This window comes from Benincasa hispida, chromosome 9, assembly GCF_009727055.1.
Source record: "Benincasa hispida cultivar B227 chromosome 9, ASM972705v1, whole genome shotgun sequence".
Taxonomy (NCBI): Eukaryota; Viridiplantae; Streptophyta; class Magnoliopsida; order Cucurbitales; family Cucurbitaceae; genus Benincasa; species Benincasa hispida.
The window spans coordinates 46918797-46941932 of NC_052357.1; the positions used below are offsets into that span (position 1 = coordinate 46918797).

At 33.4% G+C, this 23136-nt stretch overlaps 2 protein-coding genes across 2 annotated transcripts; one reads left to right on the forward strand and one right to left on the reverse strand.

The window, feature by feature from the left end:
- The first annotated feature begins 12149 nt into the window (after positions 1–12149).
- On the forward strand, positions 12150–14982 carry LOC120085684. Its single transcript, XM_039041824.1, has 2 exons — positions 12150–12624; positions 13457–14982. Exon 2 carries the CDS (start codon positions 13478–13480, stop codon positions 14762–14764), a length of 1287 nt encoding a protein of 428 aa, XP_038897752.1. The 5' UTR covers positions 12150–12624; positions 13457–13477; the 3' UTR covers positions 14765–14982.
- Positions 14983–15141: 159 nt separating this feature from the next.
- On the reverse strand, positions 15142–19874 carry LOC120085683 (protein TORNADO 1). Its single transcript, XM_039041823.1, has 3 exons — positions 18261–19874; positions 16911–18151; positions 15142–16808 (listed from the first exon to the last, which is right to left on the reverse strand). The coding sequence occupies exons 1-3, from the start codon at positions 19753–19755 to the stop codon at positions 15420–15422; spliced, it is 4125 nt and encodes a 1374-aa protein (XP_038897751.1). The 5' UTR covers positions 19756–19874; the 3' UTR covers positions 15142–15419.
- Between the last annotated feature and the right edge of the window lie 3262 nt (positions 19875–23136).

Sequence of the window (23136 nt, forward strand, 5' to 3'; positions counted from 1 at the left end):
GCCCAAAGCTACACGATCTTTTAGCTTTTCCTTCACATCATCTAACACATGAAGCTAAACGATCGCTTAGCTACTGAAGCTCAACAACGATATGAACAGAGGCTGATTGCCTGGAATCTGCAACTCGACCTCTTCGCTTGTTTCTTTGAATTACAGCTTAATTTCAACTCTAATGACTTCAAATAAATTATAGACTCTTGGGAAGACATATAAGCTCATCAAACAAGAGCCAATTAAAAATTTAAATGAGAAATTAAAGAGAAATTAAAAGCCAAATCTTAGAAAACTATATTAGTATAACAGTTTCATATTTTCATATAAAACACCCACCAAATCAGAATTAATCCGAATTGAATGCCTATAAGATGCTCTGATACCAATTATTGGATCGATACCAGCACGCAGCGGAAGAGTTCAGGATCCATAAGCACTCTAATTCATTAATTTTGGTTGAAAAGAAACATGTTAAAACAGAGTATAATGGGTTTCAAGAACATACTTTGGCCGAACCGTTGAAATCTTTATTTTCAACTACTAAATCCTCCAAATCCTTGTATAGACCGCCATAAGATCTTCCCTACTATCCTCTTAGTACTCTAGATTGAGTTGTAGGACTCAAAATAAGCTGGAATCAAAGGAAATATGGAGAAAGCTCACAGAATGAACCCATTGAAGAACACCTTCTTCATTCTAATTTTTCAGTAAAAATTCAATCGGTTTATCAAAATTTTCTTCACTCAAATCTCTTCAATATATTGCAGACTATCATGCAAAGAGATGTGCTGCATAGGATGCAGCTCATGCTTGGAGTAAATCAAGGAAGAGATGATGGGTTTCTAATGAGCAAGTTGAAGATGTACTTGAAAAACCCATTTTTTTAGTTTGTGTAATTTTTCAATTTTTCAGAAATCCAAAATTGATTTTAAAATCATATTTTATTTCTAAAATCAAAATTAATTTTACAAATTAATTAATTTCATAAATAATTATTTAAATAATTCTAATTAATTAATAAATTTAATATCCAATATTAAATTAATTTTTAACAAATTATCTTCATATATTTAAATATATTTTCTCCAATTCCGTTTGATTCTAATTTGAACGTTTCAAATTAACTTATCATGCTACTCTAGAGCTAATCCATTTCCGAGCTAGTAGGGGGATCTCATGGACCTACAGATCATGGGCTCCAACGATCCGAGATTAATCGGCTAAAATCATTAGACCGATCTAACCCCCATTCGTTAACTAATGGGTCATTCCACTAAAGCTCATAGTTGAACTTCCCTCACTGTAGATATATTATGTCCACTCGATATAACCATGATTAGTAAGTTAACCCTTCACAGGTTGTTCGCAATGACGGCTGGGTCAAATCTCTGTTTTACCCCCAAAATTACCTCTTGTTCCTTAAGTCCCCACTGATCCCCTAATGAACAATGTTTTTGTGATCCAATCACAAAATCGAGTCCATCTCATGCCAAATGAGAGGGCGGGATCCCTTGTTCAAACCCTAGAATCAGCATTTAAGGGAACAACCTCTCTACTATCCCTAAAGCAGGTAGGAGTTAATTCTCTCTTGCACCCTGTGTCCCCAGCTATCTATTCGGTCTTATCCCTGAAATGGGAGTCTTATTAAGCCGACACTGTTGAGTCAACCCTCACCTATGCAAATCTAAGGGTAATTCCAGATAAACAGGAGTTCATAGTTAGCTCAGGATTAAGGTCAAGTTACCTAGGTCATTGCTTTGAAATAGTCAATCTTAAATAGTAAATAACGTTATAAAGTAAGAGTGACTCATTTCGTGGTCCGATCTTATACAAACTCTTTTGCACAAGGACACCCACACTCTTCATGTCCAACATGAACGAATTAGGACCACTTTATTTGTAGCACTTTATAACTCCTTGTAACAACTACTGAGCAGGCCACATCCAATAGTGTTACCGGAATAAGGTACTCAACCTTATCCATATACTATAGATCATTTTGAGTATTTACTCGAACCTGATCCACCTCTATGTCTCCACATAATGTTCAAGTACTCATCTAATAGTTAAGGGACTTTTAGGTTTATTGGATTTCTATTCAAACAATAGATCTATTCAATAACCTTTATTGAATTTTCAGAATAAGTTCCATTGTTTACATACCATGAGTTTTAGGAAATAAAACCCAACATATATATACTTATCTTTCATATATATTTAATGGTAAAAATTTTTTAATTACAATGTACAACCTTATTGAATAGTTTTTGGATATTATCCCAAAAAAGCAGATCAACAATCATAAACAAAGAAGTGTTCACTCCAAATAAAATGCATAATGAATATTGGCAACAACTAGTTCATATTTATTGTTGATGCCACCTGTCCTTCATGTTGTTGCGTTTCATGCCCTAAAACTCGTAGATAGTACAGGGATCAATATTCAAGATACAACCTGAAAGATCTATAGTATAGGGATACGGCTAGGTACCTTATCCTGATAACAAAATGAATACGACCAACTTTGTATTTGATACAAATGCAATGATCCAACGTGTTTGTGTAGTTGACATGTGAGTGGGGGTACCCTATGTAATGAGTTTGCATAATATCAAACTGTGAAATAGTAACCACTATATGTAACACTGTTAACTAGTTAGGTTCTTATTTCAATAGGATGACCTAGGCAACTTAGTCTTAATCCTGAGTATATTATGAACTTCTGTTCACGAGAGATTGTCCTTTGATTTGTATAGGTGAGGGTGGCCAATTCACTGACCCAATATGCCTACCCTTTTAGAGACAAGACCAAGTGGGGTGCTGGGAACATAATAATACAAGATAGAATTCACTCATTCCCGTCTTAAGGGTAAGTAGATGAGTGTTCCCTTAAGTGGTGGCACCAGAACTTGAACAAAGGGCCCTATCCTCTCATTGGCCCGAGAAGGTTTCTGTTTATTAGTTGAATCATAAACATGTTGTTCCTTAGAGAAGCACTAGTACTTAAAGAGTCGAAGGTAACCCATGAAGGATCTCTATTCATAAAGAACCAATGAGCGGAAGCATATCGTTCCAAACCCCATTGTGAAAGAACACGAATATTTACATTCTAACAGAACAGTTATACATCAAATCTAAATTACAACATGCTTCAAGAGGAAAATATAAGAGATCGAGTGAACATACCCTTGAAGATCATTTCTTCTCATATTCCCTCGATCAAACAACAAAGCGTCCAACAACACAAACGCAACGCGAGCAAACCAGTGAACAACACGAACTGTAGAATCCTCGAACACAATCGAGTTAAACTCGATACTCGACCCTCGACCCTCGAAAGCAAACTCGACACTACCACGAGGCTACCTTGGTATTCTCGGTGTGAGAATCCAGAAGGTGTGAGCTCTATTTGGATTTGGTAGAGGGAATGAGGAACTGAACGATCGTGTAGATGATTGAATAAGTGGGAGAAGATAGAAGTCTATCGTTTAGACTTGGGTACTCGATCATTTAGCAGAAAGTAGCTATCGTATAGGAAAAATCGATGCTTGATCATTTACTATCTCAAGGCTATCGTATAACTTTTTCTTTATGCGCGTCAGATTATGAAAAAATTAAAACCATTTTCATTTTATTCATCAGTTATCAAAAACTTATTAAAACTTCCCACTAAGTCGGTTATTAGGAGAAAAAACCGTAAATCAATTATCTTATAATTAATTTATTATAAATAAATATAATAACTAATTTATCATATTATAAATATAATAACTAATTTATCATATTATATTTATACCCTATAGTTTTAATATTACATCTCATACAATATATAACCATAGTTCTTTTTCTCCTTTATGACATTTAATGTAAATCATATTTATATTAATTCCTCTAAATAATGTATTTAGTACATCAAATCAATTATATCGCATATAATTGAATCAATTTAATTATATCATATATAATTAAATTCCCTCTTGTTAATTTGAACATTTCAAACTAACCCAAAAACTAATTCTCAACATGAATCCATTGAGCTACCAAGGGGACCTTATGGACCTGTAGGTTCAAGCTCCAACGGTAACTCATTGACTAAACTCTTTAATCACGATATCTACCATTCGTTAACTGTCGGGCACTCCACTAAAGACCGACATCTGCACTCTTCGCACTACAGATATATTTCTGTGTCCATCGGATATAACTAATCAACAGTACGATGACCCTTCACAAATCGCTCGTAAGTACAATTGGGCCAATTTATCGTTTTGCCCCTGTAGTTACATCTAACTTCTTAAGTACCACTGATTCCTCTAATGAACAATACGTCATAGTTCCACTATGAGTAAACCCTTCTCGGGCCATGAGAAGGTGTGGCGCCACATTGTTCAAGCCTTGGAATCAACCCTTAAGGGAGTAATTTATCTACTTACCCCTACTTTGAGGAAGGAGTGAATTCTGTCTAGTGTAGCTGAGTTCCCTGCTCCTCAATCAGACGCATTCCCAAAGTGGTAGGTTTGAGTCGGCGATCTGGCCACTTGCACCCATGCAAATCAAAAGACCGCCGTCATAGGCAGGAGTTCACAACTCACTCAGGATTAAGGTTATGTTACCTATGATCATCTTAGTGAAATGAAAGTCTCTGTCATGAATGGAATTATATAACGAGACTAAACATTTTGTGTTTCGGTTTTATACAAACTCCTTTGTATAGAGCATCCCCGCTCACATGTCTAATACACAAATGGTTAGGATCAGACCATTTGTAGCACTTTACAACACTTGTAACACCTACAAAGCAAGCCATATTCATAGTGTCACCAGGATAAGGTTTCCCTTCTTTATTCATATGCTACAGACCATTTAGGTTATCACTTAAAGCACGATCCACTTGTATGTCTCCACATACATGCTTAAGTTACAACGATAACCAGGGATCTTAGTTTATTGGTTTATGGTTAATGCAACTAAAATATCTCATATTTCATAGACTGGAGTGAATAAAATATCTCATATTATAAATCACAAATATTTTTTCATACCCTACGAGATTTAGGGTATCAACCTCAACAACCCAAGGGTAAAACGATAATTTGACCCAGTTTGAGTTACGAACACTCGTGAAGGACTAACGTGCTATTATTGGTCTATATCCATGGACATAGAAATATATCTATAGTGAGAAGACTGCAACTGTTGATCTTTAGTGAAGTGTATCACAATTAACGAATATTGATTAATTTGGTTAATGAGTTTAGCCAATTAATCTCATACTGTTGGAGCTTCTAATCTACAGGTCCACCAGGTCCCATTGTTAGTTCACTAGAGGATATTTAAGAGGGATGATTTGAGTTATTCAAATTAATTTGAGGAAACCATATATTAATGTGATTAATATATAATTGATTATGGATATGATCTACAATTCAACTTAGGACGGTAATATTTGAATAAGATTCAATTAATTAATTCAAGTGAATTAGATTCACAAAGAATTAATTAATATAGAGATATTGCACATATACATATGATGTTTATGATAATTAAATATATATACATTAAATTTAATTTCATGTATAAATAGTTATTTAATTAATGTACAAATTAAATTAAATAAGTATTATTTAATTGTGCTAATTAATTAAATAAGTGTTAATTAATGAATTAATTGTGAAAAAGGGAAATAGGAAAAGGATTAGAAAAAGGGCTTCACGCATACGTAACAGTCCTCGATTAGTCCCCAATGCTTCATGATCATTTGACCCAGTTTGAGTTAAGAACACTTGTGAAACACTCAAACTGGGTCAATTTAATGTCGTTCGTTGGAATTTAAGAGGACTGTTCATGAAGCGGGAATCTACGAAGGTAAGAATGGTTTTAATCTTTTTCCCCAAAGCATTTATATGTTTATATTCTGTTTTGGTATAATGAATTTGTTTATGTAAAATTTGAATTGTGGGATGCAATGCAAGCGGTTCACAATGCTTCTTTTGGGAGATGTGATCCTTTCACATGTGACAACAATGATAAATTTGCAATTCAGTGAAGAGAGAACCTGCAAAATAAAGAAAAATGTTTTGGTGCCTAAGTCAGTAAGAGAATTACATAACGAAGGAGAAGTTAGAAGTTTAAATTACCTCATATGGAGACATAAGAGGTGTATTTATAAGGAAAGTTAACCTAGGTTGTTCTCTAGGGTTTCGAAATCTTCTTAGGATAATTTGATGACCTACCAGGCCAAGAGGTGATCTCGATTTTATGTTCGACTCGGGTCGATCTCAGTCGAGCATCTTATTTGGGCCATATCTCGGGCCTAAAGCATTTTCTCGAGCCAAGACATGTGTAATGCATGCCCGCTAGGCATTTGGCAAGGCTCGTCGAGGCCGAGCACACTGGTTTGGGCAAGCCAGTCCTCTTTTTCTTGGCCAATCTTGATTCTTCCACTTTTGGTTCATATCATACTTCTTCTTTAGATCTTTATTATTCCCATATGTCAGCAATACCCTTTAGTAAAAAATCACACATAACATTTATAGTGTTGTTTTTAGAGTTCAATATTGGTTGATGGTCTGTACTTTATGTTGACAATTCTATATCATTTAATATAATTATTAAATAGTTTCAAGTAATGACTTCCATCGATTTATTTATTCATTATTATAATAATAATAATTGCTACTTAAATTGATACTCATTTTAGAAAAATCCAACATTTAAACCTCTTAGTTTGAGATTATTTTAAGGAAATTTGGAGACTAATAGTCACATAGTTTTTTCTTTTAAGAATAATATATGAATACAAAAGAGTCGTAGATTTGAACTTACCGAACCATTAAAAGAGGTAGAGATGTTAAACTATTACAAAGTTATATTCATGTTGATGGATCACATTTGTAAATGTTTGTATAAGAATTTTTGGTCAAGAACTTAACCTTTAACCTATAATTTTAATTGCTTTTATTAATTTATCAATTTTTAATTAGATAAAAAGTATTTCTAAAATATCAAAGTCAAACAATAAAGTGGCTAACTATTGACTATTAAGGCTTCATAATTTCAAACCTAGGTGGATAGTTTCTATTATATGTATATGAACTTTTAATTTCTAAAATTTGACCAATATTTTTATAGTATTTTAGAAAATTACAAAATGTATAAAGAAATTATTAATTAGCAGACATAGTTTTCAAATTTTTTTTTTTTTTAAAAAAAGCAATATAATTAGGATCAAGCACTATTTTAAGCATACTTAATAAATAATTTCAAAATATAATTAAATCAATCAATTAATTAAAGCTAATAATGGGTGAGAGAGAAATTCCTTTAAGCAAACAAATTAATTTGTTTTGTTTTGTCCTTCTAATGATGTCTTGTTTGCATCCCCTAGGATTCCTTCCCTTTTTTGTTTTTTTATCTTTTATAGAAAGATAAAGAAAATAAGTTGAGAAGTCAAATCTTCGAAATTATTGACCCATTCTTCAAAGTTACCTGTCTACTAAGGGCATCACAAGAAACCACTGAAGAATGAAGAAATTAATTAAATTAATAATTTACTAGTGAAGTAGAATCAACTTAGAAAATTATTGGTTCATCTTAGAAAATGGTTGCCCATCAAGTTTTCACAGTTAAAAAATAGCACACTTTAAGATAACTCATTCGAAGAGTTTTTCTCGGACAATCTTGATCGAGATTGGACCTCGAGATTTAGTTACATCTGTTCGTTATTGGTTCTGCTTTTTATCGTAGAGATATTTCACTCCTTGTAGAATTAAAGATTTGATTTTTAATTTCTAGAATTTCTTAGGATTTAGTAGTTGATTGAAAAAATTTCAACAAATCTACTATATTTTCTGTGTTTTTTTGGACATTGGTTGTCCTTTTTTTTCTTTGTAACTCGTCTGTGTACATAGAATTTCTGGGCATTTGAATGTTATCTTGCACGAGATTGCTTTGAATCTGGGTTGGGATTTGGATGAATATGGCCTAAAAAAACTCTTTGAACGATTTTTCTTAAAGTGTGCTACTTTTGAAATGTAAAAAATTGACATGATTATTTTGGACGATTTCTCGTTGATCTTCCATTTACAACCTTACATTTGATTTTATTGTTAGCTCAATGTCGTTTAATTTACTATGAACGTCTCATACTCATAAGTGGTTTTTGAACTCAACAAGTTCTATTGCATCTCTTTGGATTAAATGTTTGATTATAATAAAATTAATTAGAGATTTTTGGGATGTTCTTTGATCATAATACAGTAGTATTGGTTCTGAGGCAAGTAATTCTTATCTTAAATTGAGTTGACTAATCTCAAAATTTTAAAACTTCCCCTTTAATTACATGGATATTAACAACTCAATTATTTACTAATTTCATAAAGAAATTTAAGCATATTATTTTTAAAAAATTCCATAACTATTGGATCTTGTTAAGGTTATCTATAGCCATGTACCTCTTGATTAGACATTTATATATGTTTAGTATTTTAAGTGATTTAAATTCTACTTTTAAAACTAAACTTTAAGTTTAATTATAATTTTTGTCCTATTTACTTTCCATCTACAATATATTCTATTGAAATATTAAGAATAAAACAAGTTTTGAAAATCAATTGTTTTTTTAAACTTATTTTGATTAAGAATTTAAGGTTGATTTAAATATAAATTATGAACCGTTTTAATCTAAAAACTAGAATCAACATCATTATCAAAGTGCCTAACTTTAATGTCCAATCATTTGGTTTTTGTTTTTGAAAATTTAGCCTATTTCATCTATATTTCTTATCATAATTTGCACCTTTCTTAAATACAGTATTTGAATTCTTAGCCAAATTCCAAAAATAAAAACAACTTTTTGAAAGTTGTTTTTAATTCTCAAAATTTGACTTGGTTCTTTAAATCTTTGGTGAAAAGTAGATAACAAATGAATAAATTTGGAGGTGGAACTAGTGCATAAGTTTAATTTTCAAAAATAAAAATAAAAAAAATCAAGTTATCAAACCGAGCATAAACTATTTTGTATACAATTTTTCTTTTCCGAGCAATATGATTACAAACAGAGAAAATTATTATTTATATATTAGATATAGATATAGATATAAATATAGTTAATATGAGAAAGTGTAAATAATCTCACTATCGCAAAAGTTAGAAATATTGTTTGGTAACCATTTCGTTTTTAGTTTTTGGTTTTTGAAAATTAAGTTATTTCCTTTTCATTTCTTATAATGATTTGCATCTTATCGTGGTTGAGTTCTTAGCCAAATTCCAAAAGCAAAAACAAATTTTTGAAGGTACTTATTTTAGTTTTAAAATTTGGGTTCGGTTTTTTAAACCTAGTAAAAAGTATATAACTAAGAAAGAAATTGAAAGTGTATAGAGTTAATTTTTTAAAATAAAAATAAAAAATCAAATAATTACCAAACGATACATAAATTGTTACCAATTAAAGTTTATAAACTAAATTAAATGGTTATTTATATAAAAGTTAGTTGACAAATTTTTTTTAACCCACAACTAATTTTGACGACTAGTGACAATCACTTTCATTCTTTTTGTTTTTTGCGAAATAACTTTCATTCTTCCTCTTATGATTTTGGTAACTTATTATTGTTGGTCCTAAATTTATAATGGGAAATACTCATTGATATTTTCATCATCGTTATCAAATTCTTGTTTTATATATAGTTGAAATTTTAGGTAATTTACATACTAATTTAAATTTGGAATGTATTACTTCTTTTTAAGTGTTAATGTAAATTTTTAAAAGAGGAAAAAATACAAATAAAACAGAGGTGTTCTAGACTTTAAAACAATTTTTTTTTAAAAAAAAAAAAGGAAAAAGAAAACAAACAAATAAAACATAGACTTTAAAATGTATATTTTAATCTACAAGTTTTTTTAAAAATAATAATTACTTAGGTTCCATTTGATAATCATTTTATTTTTTGTTTTTGTTTTTTAAAATTAAGTCAATAGATATTACTTTTACCTCAAAATTTCTTCATTTAGTCTACCTTTTACCATTAGTTTAAAAAATCAAGTCAAAATTTGAAAACTAAAAAAATAGTTTTTAAAAATTTGTTTTTGTTTTTAAAATTTAGCCAAAAATTCAACCATTGTACTTAGAAAAAAAATGCAAATTATGATAAAACATGAGAAAAAAATAGACTTAATTTAAAAAAAAAAAAACAAAAAACAAAATGATTATGACTTTAAATTTTAAAAAGAGCATTTTGATAATTTATTATTATGTACAACCTAACATTCACTCAATATTTATTTCAACAAATCAAACAAACCTATATGCCTCCACTACATGCCTATATAAACACATTAATATACACTAGGATGCTACATTATCTACCTATTAAAATCCAAATAAGGATAGAAACTACTATATGATTAAAATATTAATATGCCAACTATAATTATTGTATTTAATATCTCTCTTATATCTAAAGATATGAACCGCTAGTCATATTATATCGGTCTCGTTGAATTATTTTTTTCATAAGATAGATATGAACTGAGCTATCATAGATTGGCTTAATGATAAATAAAAAAATCTGAATTTAATAAAGAGATAATAGGTAATGGATTCAATCCATAATAACCACCTACCTAAGATTTAATATCCTATGAGTTTCCTTGACACTTAAATATTGTAATATAACGAGGGTTGTCGTGTGAGATTAGTTGAGGTACACCTAAGTTAGTTCGGACACTCACAAAGATATATATAAAAATTGAATATACTACCCTTAAAATATGATGATAGTTATAATTACACTCGTATACTTTCAATTATAAAAATTAGACTTCGATCTTATGTAATTGTTACAATTTTTATAATTATATAGGTCGAGGAATGACTCAATTTTTTTTATAAACTTTCCCTATTTATTATGTGTTAATAATTAATTTTTTTTTTATAAAATTAAAAGGGAAGAAAAAGGAAAATGGCTAAAGAATATCTTAAACCACTTTTTTTCTCACCCCTCATTCTCTCTACCCACCATCTCCTCACTTTCTTTTCCACTTGCACTGTTGACTCTCCTTCCTATTCCTTGCTCTTTAAATTGCTTATTTAAGGCAAAGTGGGTTTTCTTCTAATGTTGCCTCCAACTACTCTGGATTTGAATTAACTTCAATTATGACCATAAAGACATCAATTTGATGAGAAAAAATGGAAGTGTTGAAGAGTTGTTTATAGTATATAATTTACAAATAAGGTAGGAAAGTCTTTGCTTTCCTCTTTTATCTCAAGTAAATGTCTGTTTTGTCCTTCAATCTTTTAATTTTTTGATGGTATTTTTTGAGATATGTTAAGATAATAGAGGTGTTGTTTGTGCTAAAAAGTGAAGGATACAACTATTTGAGTGTTGGTGGTTACACATATTGAATCGGTGCATATATTTATATATAAATGCAGTCCATGTCTAAAAAAATTAACTATTCGAGTTTGGATGCTTGTTAATGTCATTCAATCTTTGGAATATGACTCTTTGAGCGTAGATTTTCTTTGTGAGATGGTAGGACAATAGAGATACAATTTGTCCCGATGGAATATGATTATTTAGTATGAAGATAGCTAACATCGAATGTGTGCATTCATTCATGTATGGATGCAATCCATGTATAAAAATGTGATTTTTCAAGTTTAGGTATTCGTTGAGAGATGTTAAGAAAATGTATATGGTTTTTGAAAGTTTTAATTTATGAAATATAATAATCTTATGAAAGTTAAACTTTTAAGTTGAATAAGTATAATTTATGCTGATAGAATACAACTATTCGAGTGTAAGCGGTGTTGTTATATATGAAATTAATGCATTCATTGTTAATTTTCTAATATTATTTTTGGTCTCAAAAGAGAAATTTCTAATAGTAAATCGAGTTCAACATATTTAAATTTGTGACTAATAGTTTATTAAAATACATTAACGTGATTTATAAATTAAATTCATACATTGGTATTTTTCTTCCATCACTCTATCACGTTTGCACCTCTCCTTGCTCTCTCATTCATGCTTAAAATTATTTCTAGATTTTTAAAATATTAATTAAACAGTATCTAGATAAAATTTGGGTCATCCATACAAAAATCTTACGAATATAAAAATCTTACGAATATAAAGCTCCAAAAGTCAAAGTGACCTTTTGCCCCCTTTTTAAAACCCCCCACTTTCTCTCTCTAAAGCCTCAATCAATCAGCCATTTCGTTCTTCCTCAGGCTTAAATCACCACCCACCGCTCACTTCATTCCGGCAATAAACATCGCCGGCGGCGGCATTACAGCACCCACGACGACGGGCGTTCCTCCGGCGACGAGTAGCAACGGTGCAGCACCTTTGTTGAGTAACCCTCCACGCGGATTCGGCGAACTCGATCCCACAGCGACCCACTCAACTCTGGTGTTCCAGCAGTTCAAGACAAACAGCAAACCGAGCGTACAGACCCAGCGACGCACAAGTTTCTTCAATTTGCCAACTGGGTTGTGGGAGATCTTCGATTAAGAGCTTTCGAGTTGGGGGAAGACTGCTTGGACTTTGCCAATTTGGGGATTAGAAGCTAAAAGAAACTAACCCAGTTCGTGATTTTGCTTTGATTTCACTCCTTTTTCTTTTGGTAATTCTATTACTTCCTTCTCTTGTTTCTTTCGTCTTGTGTTCGTGGGTTTTGAAGTGACCTCAATTTCATCTTCTTGTTGAATTTTGTAGACCCGATCGGGGACGTCTATGATGTGTTTCCCTTTTTTCTTGCTTTCACTTCTCACAGTTCCTTGGATTTCGGGGTTTCTTGTTCCTGTGTTGAAAATTTTGGTTCCTTTGTTGGACTTTGTGGTTTTGACTGAAACCTTTTGCAGTTCACTCATTCTTAGTTCTTGAGTGTTTGGCTTCTATATCTTGAGAATATTTGGATATGAATTGATGTGAATTGGAGTTTCCATGTTTGTCAGTTGACTATTCAGTGTGGTTCTGTGAATCCCTGTTTTAGTCGATTTGTTTGACATTCACTCTCGTGAAAGGTTCGTTTCTTTTATCGTTGAAACTTGTTTACAGTTACAATTGTCTTTTTTAATTGTAGGATTTTGAATTGAAGGTTCTATCTCATTATAGTCGTTTAATTTCTGTTTCCTGTAATTCAAAAGTTTTTTTTAGATTGAATTGTTTTTGTTGCTCATTTAGATTACTTTGATTCTCAGTATTGGTTTACTGCTTAGTACATTTGAGATTTATTCCTGGAGCTAGTCTATAGGAGCTTCTTTTTCCTCTAACCTTGTTATGGATTTTGAACTTTGTAAAACTCATGTTATGATTATGACTTAGACCACAATGTTGTGATTTTGGGCTTTGAGATATGAAACCATCTTCTGTTGAACCTATCATCTAAATCACTGCCAATATGGTCTTTTAAGTTCATTTTATTAGATTTTCAATCAACTTTGTTAACTTTTCAGGTTTGTGCACTAAGTCTTATCATGGACTCCCCTCAATCTGTTGTTTCTCCATTGAAGAACTCTCCCATTGCTGAGACTGAGAAGCAGAAACCCAATATCTTTGCTCCGATCTCTGTTTCTCCAACAAAGGGAATTGAGGTCAACCGAAAAGAAGTGGTGATGCATAACTTGGAGGAAGTTATTGGTGCACTTGACGTATGCATTCATCAGGCTAGAGACATTCATAATATCTGCATATACCATAAGCAGGATGTTTATGCTAAACTTTGTCTGACTACTGATCCTGAAGATTCTCTCTCCACCAAAATCATTAATGGAGCTGGGAGGAACCCAGTCTTCAATGAGAATCTTCGTTTCAATGTTCAGAGTGTCGATGCCTCCCTTAAATGTGAGATTTGGATGTTGAGCAGAGTGAGGAATTATCTGGAAGACCAGCTGTTGGGGTTTACCTTGGTACCATTGACTGAAGTTCTTGTTAAGGATGGCAAATTAGAGAAAGAGTTCTCTCTTTCTTCTACCGATTTGTTCCATTCTCCTGCTGGATTTGTTCAACTATCTCTTGCCTACAATGGAACCTCGCCTGATGTGATGGCTGTTCCTAAAGCTGTCTTGGAATCATCAAATGCAGCATTGAAGGATTCTGAAATATCTGAGTCACTAGCTAGTGATTTGGATAAAATAGAGTTTCCAGATCCTAAGATTGTAAATGAAGATGAGATGATGGTGTCCGAGTATTTCTGCATCCCAGGCTCTAATCCGGAGTCTGAGGACTCTGAGAGCCTAGCTACTTCTGGTACAGAAGATCATCTGAGTTCAGAAATAGGTGCTCGTATTGTGGAAAGCTTCTCAACAGCTTCTATTGAGTCTGTCCAGCTTTCAAAGCTCGATTCTCCACCTAGCAGCTTGTCAACTAATGGAGCATCCTCGCCTCCTGGACCAACAAGCTCAGAATCATCCGATGCTTCAGAAGCTTCAAAGCCTCGAACTCAGGAACCGATTGAAGAGGAGAAGCGTGTGGACGTTAAGAATGGCAAGGATGATTCCTCTGCTGAGGCACCAAGTGATACATTCTCAAAGCCTGTTATCACTGTGAACATAGAGCCAGAACAAAATGTAGTGCAGCAGGACATTGTTGATATGTATATGAAAAGCATGCAGCAATTTACGGAGTCATTAGCAAAGATGAAACTTCCTCTGGACGTTGATAATGAACCAACCAGTTCAGGAAATTCAAGCTCTGATCAGAAAACACCGTCCTCGACGAACGGCAATGCACGAGTGTTCTATGGAAGCAGAGCTTTCTTCTAAACTGTGGTTTCTACATTTCAGACAAAGACACACACAAATAACTCTAGAACTATAGGTCGAATGTTACTATCAATAGTGGAATGTAATAATGTATCTTTGTAGAGTGGTGTTTCCCGTTGTATGTTGGTTTGTCATGTACGATAGTAAATCATGGCTTCTACACCTTACAAACTTTGTTCTATCATGATCATGAGTGTAACCATGAATGAATTATTATCCCTCGTTGTAACAATTAACTTAAGAATGCAACTTCTAATTATATGAAATCAAAATCATATCCTTTATCTGTTGGTCCCACATGATATTATGTTCGTTTCAAGGAATGAATTGGATAGACCAGTGCATTGATGGCTTGATTTCTGTTGATTCAGATCATGTGGTCCAGAAATTCCTTGTTACATTTATTCTTTGTATAACGTGTACTGTGCCTGATGGGATTAGCAGAGAGATACTTTTTTGTCAAGATTTTCAAACTAAAGTAGCTTTGTTTTGGCTCCCTGAAGTTGGGAATCCAGAACCAAGTTCTATAGGATTTGTACTAGGAATATTCACAGTGGAAGATCGAAACTTAGATAGGAAAAAAATTTACTGGTTTGTATCTTGTTACTCTAAATTGGTCGATGTTAGCATGCATAATATGAATCTTCTTAGGCATTCAAATGGGAACTTCAGTTATTTCATGTGCTCTGAGGTTCATGTGCCTTCTGCAGATCCATGCAATGTGACCATCATCTCTGTATCTCACTCTCCACAACCCGAACTTCTCAGCAATATCTTTTCCAGTTGAACATCTCTGTTCTCTCAAGTAATCCACAACCCATTGCTGTGCTGTTCTGAGATCTTGCTGAATATCCCCAGCTCTGCTTCTTCCCCTGTTTAAACCTACACGTCCTATAGCTGCAGCCCCAACTGCTCCTGCAGCTGCTGCTCCAGCTGCCCCATGAAAAAGAGACGATTCAGCTAGATGCGCAACCTCGCGACTCAAATCTGGGATCATGTGCCCCATTCCCATTGCTACTTGGGCTCCAATTCTGAGAGAAAATGTTACCAGTTTCATGAACTTTGTCATATAAGGAGCTAAAGACCTGACTGCCATATTGTCAATCCGCATTACTTCACAGCCTATCTGATCTTCAACAACATGCATTTCCCTTCGGAATTCGCATAACATGTGCAGTCGGAGAGCATTCATGCCGGAAATCAGGTTAGTAATCAACCTTCTTGAATAGTTTTCTGTTCTAACGAAATAAAACATGTTAGGCACTCGTCTCTCTTCAATTTCAACATTGTAATTCACTAGGTAGTTCACTTTGCGATTAAGCTCGAGGAGGAGTCTATGCTCATAATATCTTAGACCTTTTATCTCCTGCTTTAAGTCTCTGATTTCTTGTTCAATGATCTTTAATCTCTGCAAAACAGCTTCAACCCCTTTTGCAATTCCACCTAATGTCGCTTCAACTTTGTCAGTTTCGTCATTGGATAGCGAGTGATCAACTGCTTCCGGGTTGTTTTCATGCGGGACTTGCAGTTCAACAGCAAGATTGTAAAGGTCATGGTACCTCCTATGCAAAACTTCCCGAAAATCATCATCAGATAAGAGGTCTCGAGCAAAATCAAAGCCAACTGCAACAATTTCTCTACCACCATCTGACACAGGACACCATGTATGCTGATATTCGTACATGCCATCAGCAGGAACGGAAAGCAATGCCAATTTCAGTTGTTGTATTAAGACATGCTGGGTTTTCCTGTGTCTAGGTGGTACCAAATTCTGCACGCACTGGGGCCTGATAATGCTTTCGGTCAAGATGATGCCATGACAGAGATCGTGAATTGCAGGGATTATAAGCTGCTGGATAAACCGGAGAGTCTCAGTCAAGCTCTTTGTGGAGCATGCCAGGACATCAATATAGTAGCCCAATTGTCCCCCAAGCTCTACCCTAACATAAATTCCATTAATGTTTATTGTGATCAGGTATTTCTCTAAGCTGTAAGTTGCTACATATTGGTTCTTTAATGCCATGATTCTGTTATGCAAATGCACCTGAATTTCCAACAGTAAAAACTCATATTAGGAATTCAAAACTCACCATGTTCCATCAAAGAAAGAGAGAGAGAGAGAAAAAGAGAACAAGGTGATTCTTACCTGTAGTCGAGGAAAAAATCCGGGAGTAAGAAACATATGGCTTGAATCATCACATTCTAGGTGTCTCCCTGTGTAGATGCAATCAGGCATACTTAACGGCCATCTCTGTGGTTTTGCTCTACCTTCTTCAAGAACCGAGGGGATTAGCAATGGGGAATTAGGATCTGATTGGTCTTGTTCATAACAGAGTTCCAGTTTTAGCATCATTCCCACCAAGTCACTAGCTTGTAAGTTTTCAAATACCTTCGAACTCATTCCTGGGATCTGACTATGTAACTTGCCTCTTAAAACTTTTTCTAGTTCTTTCCTGCTGATGAATCCACTATTGTTGGTTGAATTGTGTCTAACTTCTAGTCTTATTAGTTGACCAAGAACTTCCCCACAAAACCAATCACAATCTAATATTATAAACCCCAGTTCTTCAAAGTAAATCACCTCTCCTATGTCATGCAAGCAAGTAGCAACAGCCTTCCTCCTCATTTCAATCTTATCTCTATTACTTCGTCTTGAACGGATTCTCAATTGAGGGATATGAAGTTGACACAGATCCTGAAACTCTTTCCATCTCATTGCTGGTTTGTTGTAGTTTTCAGATCTCCAGTCTGTCAAAATTTGTATCAGTTCATTACAGAGCTGGTAAACTTGCGGAACTCTTTGGAGAACAGTCCGGCTCATTCTCTGAAGATGATGCAAGAGTTTGTTTACTGATGCTGATGAGCGTGCATCAACCGTGAATACTGTCGGGTAGATATCAAGGAAACCTTGGAATTTGTCTCTCAATTCCTTAATTGAAATTAAAGTTTGCTGCAAGTTCTGTGAAGGTTGTACAACTTTGTCATGGTGTGTGAGAACCAAAGTTACATTTGGAAGCATGCATTGTTGTGCTGCTCTTTTAGAGTTGGAGACTATGAACCTTAGCCAATATTGAACATCTTCTTCTATCTCGTTCAGATGTTTCGGTTCTTTGTTACTCGGTTTCCTGAATAAACTGCTGATGATCACAAATACTGATGCACTTCCAGGCCCTGGAAACATGAGATCATGTAGGGAATGGAACTCATGCTGACCAGCTAGATTCCAAACTGATATTTTTATGTCTTCATCTCTGAAAGTTTTTATCTTCATTCCAACTGTTCTTACCGCTTGTTCAACTGGAGCTACTAAAGATCTGACTTGGTCTGTGAAGGGAAGTTTTGAAGAACTAAAGTTCTGTAATATGGAGTTACACAGAGTAGTTTTACCTGCATTTGGGTGTCTAAAGTTAGTTTGATTATTCAATTTTAACTTATACGAACTTTTGGAGAAAACTTACAGGTCTATAAGCTTGTATGAAAGAAACTATGTCAATACCTGCATATTCTTGGCCACAGAAGAAAATCCTACAGCTTTTTGGCTCTGTCAAGGTCATGTCCAGTGAATCCACCTGGGGTTCGGGATCAGTGTTCCCGTTCTGTCCTAACCTTTGGTAAACTCTATCAGCTTTCCCAGAATTCTGAAGAGGAGTCCCTGAGAGGTCGATGTCTTCAATCCAAGGATTTACCTCTAGCATCCCCATTATTGCCTGCAACACCATGTCTCCATCAACACCTTTACAACCGTGCAAGGATAAGCGTGTTAAGGATGCATTCTTCTCTAAACTCCTGAAAATTCTGACTATGTCATTGGGTCTCAAGCTATGATCATCATATATCCCGAGATGAGTTAGAGTTTCATTTGTTGTAAGCGTACGTAGAATGGCTGTGAGCCCGTCTCTTCCTATCTTGTTTTTTCGACCTCCAAATGTTACGTATTTCAGAGTTATGTTTGCTTGAAGTTGCAGGGTCGAAAACCGGCTCAAAGGGCAGAGTAAATGCTCGACTCCGATGCCCGTAAATAAGTTTCCATCAAGAAATAAGCGCTGCAGGTGTTTGTTCTTGAAAAGTCCAGCTGCTATATGCACAATTGCCTCATCTTTTAAGTGACTCTTTGATAATTTTACCTCCCTCAAGCAACGATTTTGCTCCAACGCCCAACGAAATTCCTTTGCCCACCGGGATTTCAGCCGGATACCAGTCATGTCGAGTGTTTTAACTGTCGAGTTTAACCCGAGCGCATTAGCAACCCTGCAAGCACCATTTATGTCAAGCCTATAAATTCTGAGTGTGCTATTCCCAGGTACAAACTCAACCACCTTAGAACTTTTTCCACCATTTTCTCCATTCCAAATGTGCACTTCCATATTCCTATTCAGTGCCAAAACTGCAGATATCAATGGGGTCACTCTGATCAAATTTGAGTCAAAAATTGACAAAAGCTTCAGAGTTGTGTTTTCTTCAACCATCTCTGAGAGTTCTTCCATGCCTTTCGACCCGATCGAATCCTCCCAAATCTGAAACTCCTCTAACGAATCATTTGTCTTCAAACCAGAAGCAATCAAACCAACCCCAACTGATCCGATCCCACATTCCGAAAACATAAGCTCCTTAATCCCTCTGTTAGTCTTCAAAACACAACACAGCTCCACCAAGCATTCATTACTCAGTCTATTTTGTCGAAACACAACCTGTCTAATGCCCGAGTTATCCTCAAGCAACCTACAAAGCTCTCGGATTTGCTCGAGTTCCCAATCGACAAGATGGAACTCCAAGCTTCTGAGGGAGCTGTGGCAGCTCAAAGCTGTGAGAAAGCAAGAGAAGTATGTAATGTCATCCTTGGAGAGGTCTACTTTCCAGGAGTTTTCGGTTTCGACATGGCAGCAAGAAGTGGATTGAGAGAGATGGAAGGACAGGCTCTGGGGGCCGGGGATGTCTGGTCCCAGAGCGTGCAATGCCCACTCGAGATTGTCATGGTTCTGGTCTGAAGCCATTGATGGAGAGAGGTGAGAGCTAAGAGCTCTGTTTTGTGAAAATGGTTTTGCTTTATTGGGAAGAAAAAAGAAGCATTTTGCGAGAGTTTCAACATGGAAAAGGGGGAGATGTTTGTCAAAGTTACAGTTTGGTGCTTTATAACTGTAAAATCATTTACAATTATTTAATTTGGGGAATCATTGGTAAAACTTTCGGTGGAACTATTTGTGTCAGACGTTTATGAACTTCTTTCCAAAAACTTCTTTCTTTTGTTTTTCTAAAAGTACCATTTTAGTTTCAATACCTTAAACTTCGTTTAATTTAAATTCTTATACTTCCAAAAAAATCTTAAAATCTTAAAGGCGATCATGTTTATTGTTAATATTTTCAATTTTTTTTTATTTATTAAAATTTTCACTATAAATTTTAAAAGTATATTTATATATTATATTTCTTTGCATAAAAATTATTATTAATATTTAACTAGTTTCAATAAAATTTGAACTAAATTTAGATAAGAGACTGAAATCGAATATTTAAAACTATATGGACTAAAATTGAACAGATCTCAAAGTTAGAGACCAAAATGATATTCTAAAGTTATTATTATTATTTTGTTATCATATTATCTTTTGTCATGTGCTATTAAGTTTTGTACTATAATTTTGGGAAAAAGATTCATTTTGGTTAAACTACGAGACTATTTTTAAATTTTATGTTTACTTCAAAACATTTTCATTAATGAGTTCTTTTAACTTTCAGTTTTATGTCTAATGTCCTTTTTCTTTTGAGTATTAACAATGAGTTGGGAATTGAATTTTTGATTTTTAGAGACGAAGATCATGCTAATACTATTAAATTAAGAACATGTATAATATGTCCTTGAACTTATATTAAGAAGGTGCTTGAACTTTGAATTTATTTTAGTACCAGGCCTAATATATCAAATATAAAATTCAATTTTGTCTCTATGAGGACATTAAATTTTCCATTTTTTGTTTAGCATATTCATAATTTTTAAAAAATGTCAAATTTGCTTAAGATTAGTTTAAAACAATATTGAAAGTAAAAGGATTTATTAGATACAAAATTAAAAGTATGTTCCTCTCCAAATAAATTGAAAGTACGTGAAATTATTGATTTTTTTAAAGTTTATGATCGATTAGACAATTTTTAAATTTAATTGGCAACTAATTCTAATTCTTCACTATTTACTCTTGCACGTTTCCCCCAAGTTTCACTTTAAATTTTTTATCTGATCAAATATAACTCCAAATATGAATTAGTGGTGAGATTAAATACAACAAAAGAACATCCAAATTCACAACCAAAACCAGCATGGTAAGAAGAACTAAGTGTTCATATTGTTTAAAAACAAAAAAACAAAAAAAAACCTTTTATAACTATTTTATTTTTAAAAATTAAGTTTAAAAATAATATCTTTCATTTATGTTTCTTTATTTTTGTTATTACTTTTTATCAATATTTTCAAAATTCAAGTCAAGTTCAAAAGACTAAAAAGTAGTTTTATTTTTAGAATTTGGAGCAAGATGAAAACGAGGAAAACAAACCTAATTTTCAAATATATAAAATAAAATGAAATAGTCATCCAAATAGATTCGAGTTAATTTAGTGTATAAATTGTTATATTTAGAACTCTTATTAACGGTAATATCATCGAGATTTAATGAGTTGGAATAGTAAATTCATAATTTTGAAACTTCACCATGACCATATTCTTAAAATATATATATTAAAATGACCCATGGGACTCCATTTCAATGAGAAGAAAATAAAATCGAATTTTCTTTTGAGTTTTTGATAGAAAGTTTTTTTTTTTTTTTTTTTTTTTAAAAAAAATTGTATAATAGAAGTTTTATAATGAAGTATTGGGATGTTGTGGAATTACACATCCTACCAAAGGAAAGCATTTCTTCCACCAAAGATATTCTATTGGTTTGAAAAGCTTGATACCATAGAAGAATAGCTTCTTTGCCCTAATTCCTTGCCTTATGGGATTCATTTTGGTTGATGAACTTGGGATACTAGTTAATCAACACTTCCAATGCAATGCTTTTTATTTTATTATTATTTTTTTTTATCCTAGTTAACGAAATAGTTTTATTCATTACAAGTGACTACATGCTACAAATTGATTAATTTGTTTCAGAAATTATTACATATTTGAAAAATTGGACAACTTAGGGTGACAAAGCCCCCCAAAAAATATTACATAAATGACAAAAAAGAAAATTATTTAAGCCATGTAAAAGGTCCAAAATACCCTAGCAATCCAACTCTTCCAAAACCCATCCATAATCTTTCGCCCGACCTGGAAGATATGCCCGGCCAAATCGAAAGAAATGCATGACATGTCTCCTTCATCTGACTATTACTAATTTATGTTTCAATTATTCTTTCGATTTTTGTTTTGAGTGAAGAAATTTTATCACATTTTATCATTGATTGACATAATAGACTGTATTGTTGTCTATTAGATAGTGTTCTATCGTTGTCTATCATTGAGTGTTTCTTCCTCTTCTTCTACTACTACTATAATTGTCTATGATTAATAGAATCGTCATCACTATCTATCTAATAGATAATGATTACTACTATTGCTGTCTATAATAGATAGTGATAGAACGACATCCCTATCTATGAGTGATATTATAGTTTAACCTAAAAGAAAATAGAAAAACAAGTTTGATCTATATCAACATTCGAACGAGGGATTTGAATTGCTCCACATGTCCATGGAGAGAAATAAACCATATTTAATTCTGGGTATAATTTGTTAGTGTCCAGATATCATCAAATCATTAAGAATGTAGGACTCCTCCAATTGCCTAATAAATGAAATTCATAAAAAGATTTAAACAAGATTCTTATTATAATTATTCTAGAAATTGTTTAAACTCAACCAGGGTTTGATTCTGGAATTTTGGAATTAAACAAAAAAAAAAAAAAAAAAAAAGGAAATGGATGATATATTATATATTAAACTATAAAAGGAAAGGATAATTTCTTTTCGGGTTTTATCATCCTAAAAATTGATTTTTTTTTTTGACAAAAATAAGGTAGGACTGAAAAGATTGACAAAAATAGTTTTTTTAATCGTGTACCCGGTACACGAGTGCCTGTGATTTGGCACGCGTAGACGGCTAATGTGGCAGTCATGCAGCGGTACACGATTACCCTAAGTCGTGTATATAATTGTGTATCGGGTACACCACGACTTTGTTCTCCATTAAACCGCAACACCTCTTCTTCTTCCTCCGGCCGTGAGCTTTTTCTCTTGTTGTTGCCGCCATGAGTCGATCTACCGAAGGATTTTCTCCATCCGAAGCGTTTTCTTTTACTGAGGTAAAGTTTTTTCTTTAATTTTTTTCAATATATGT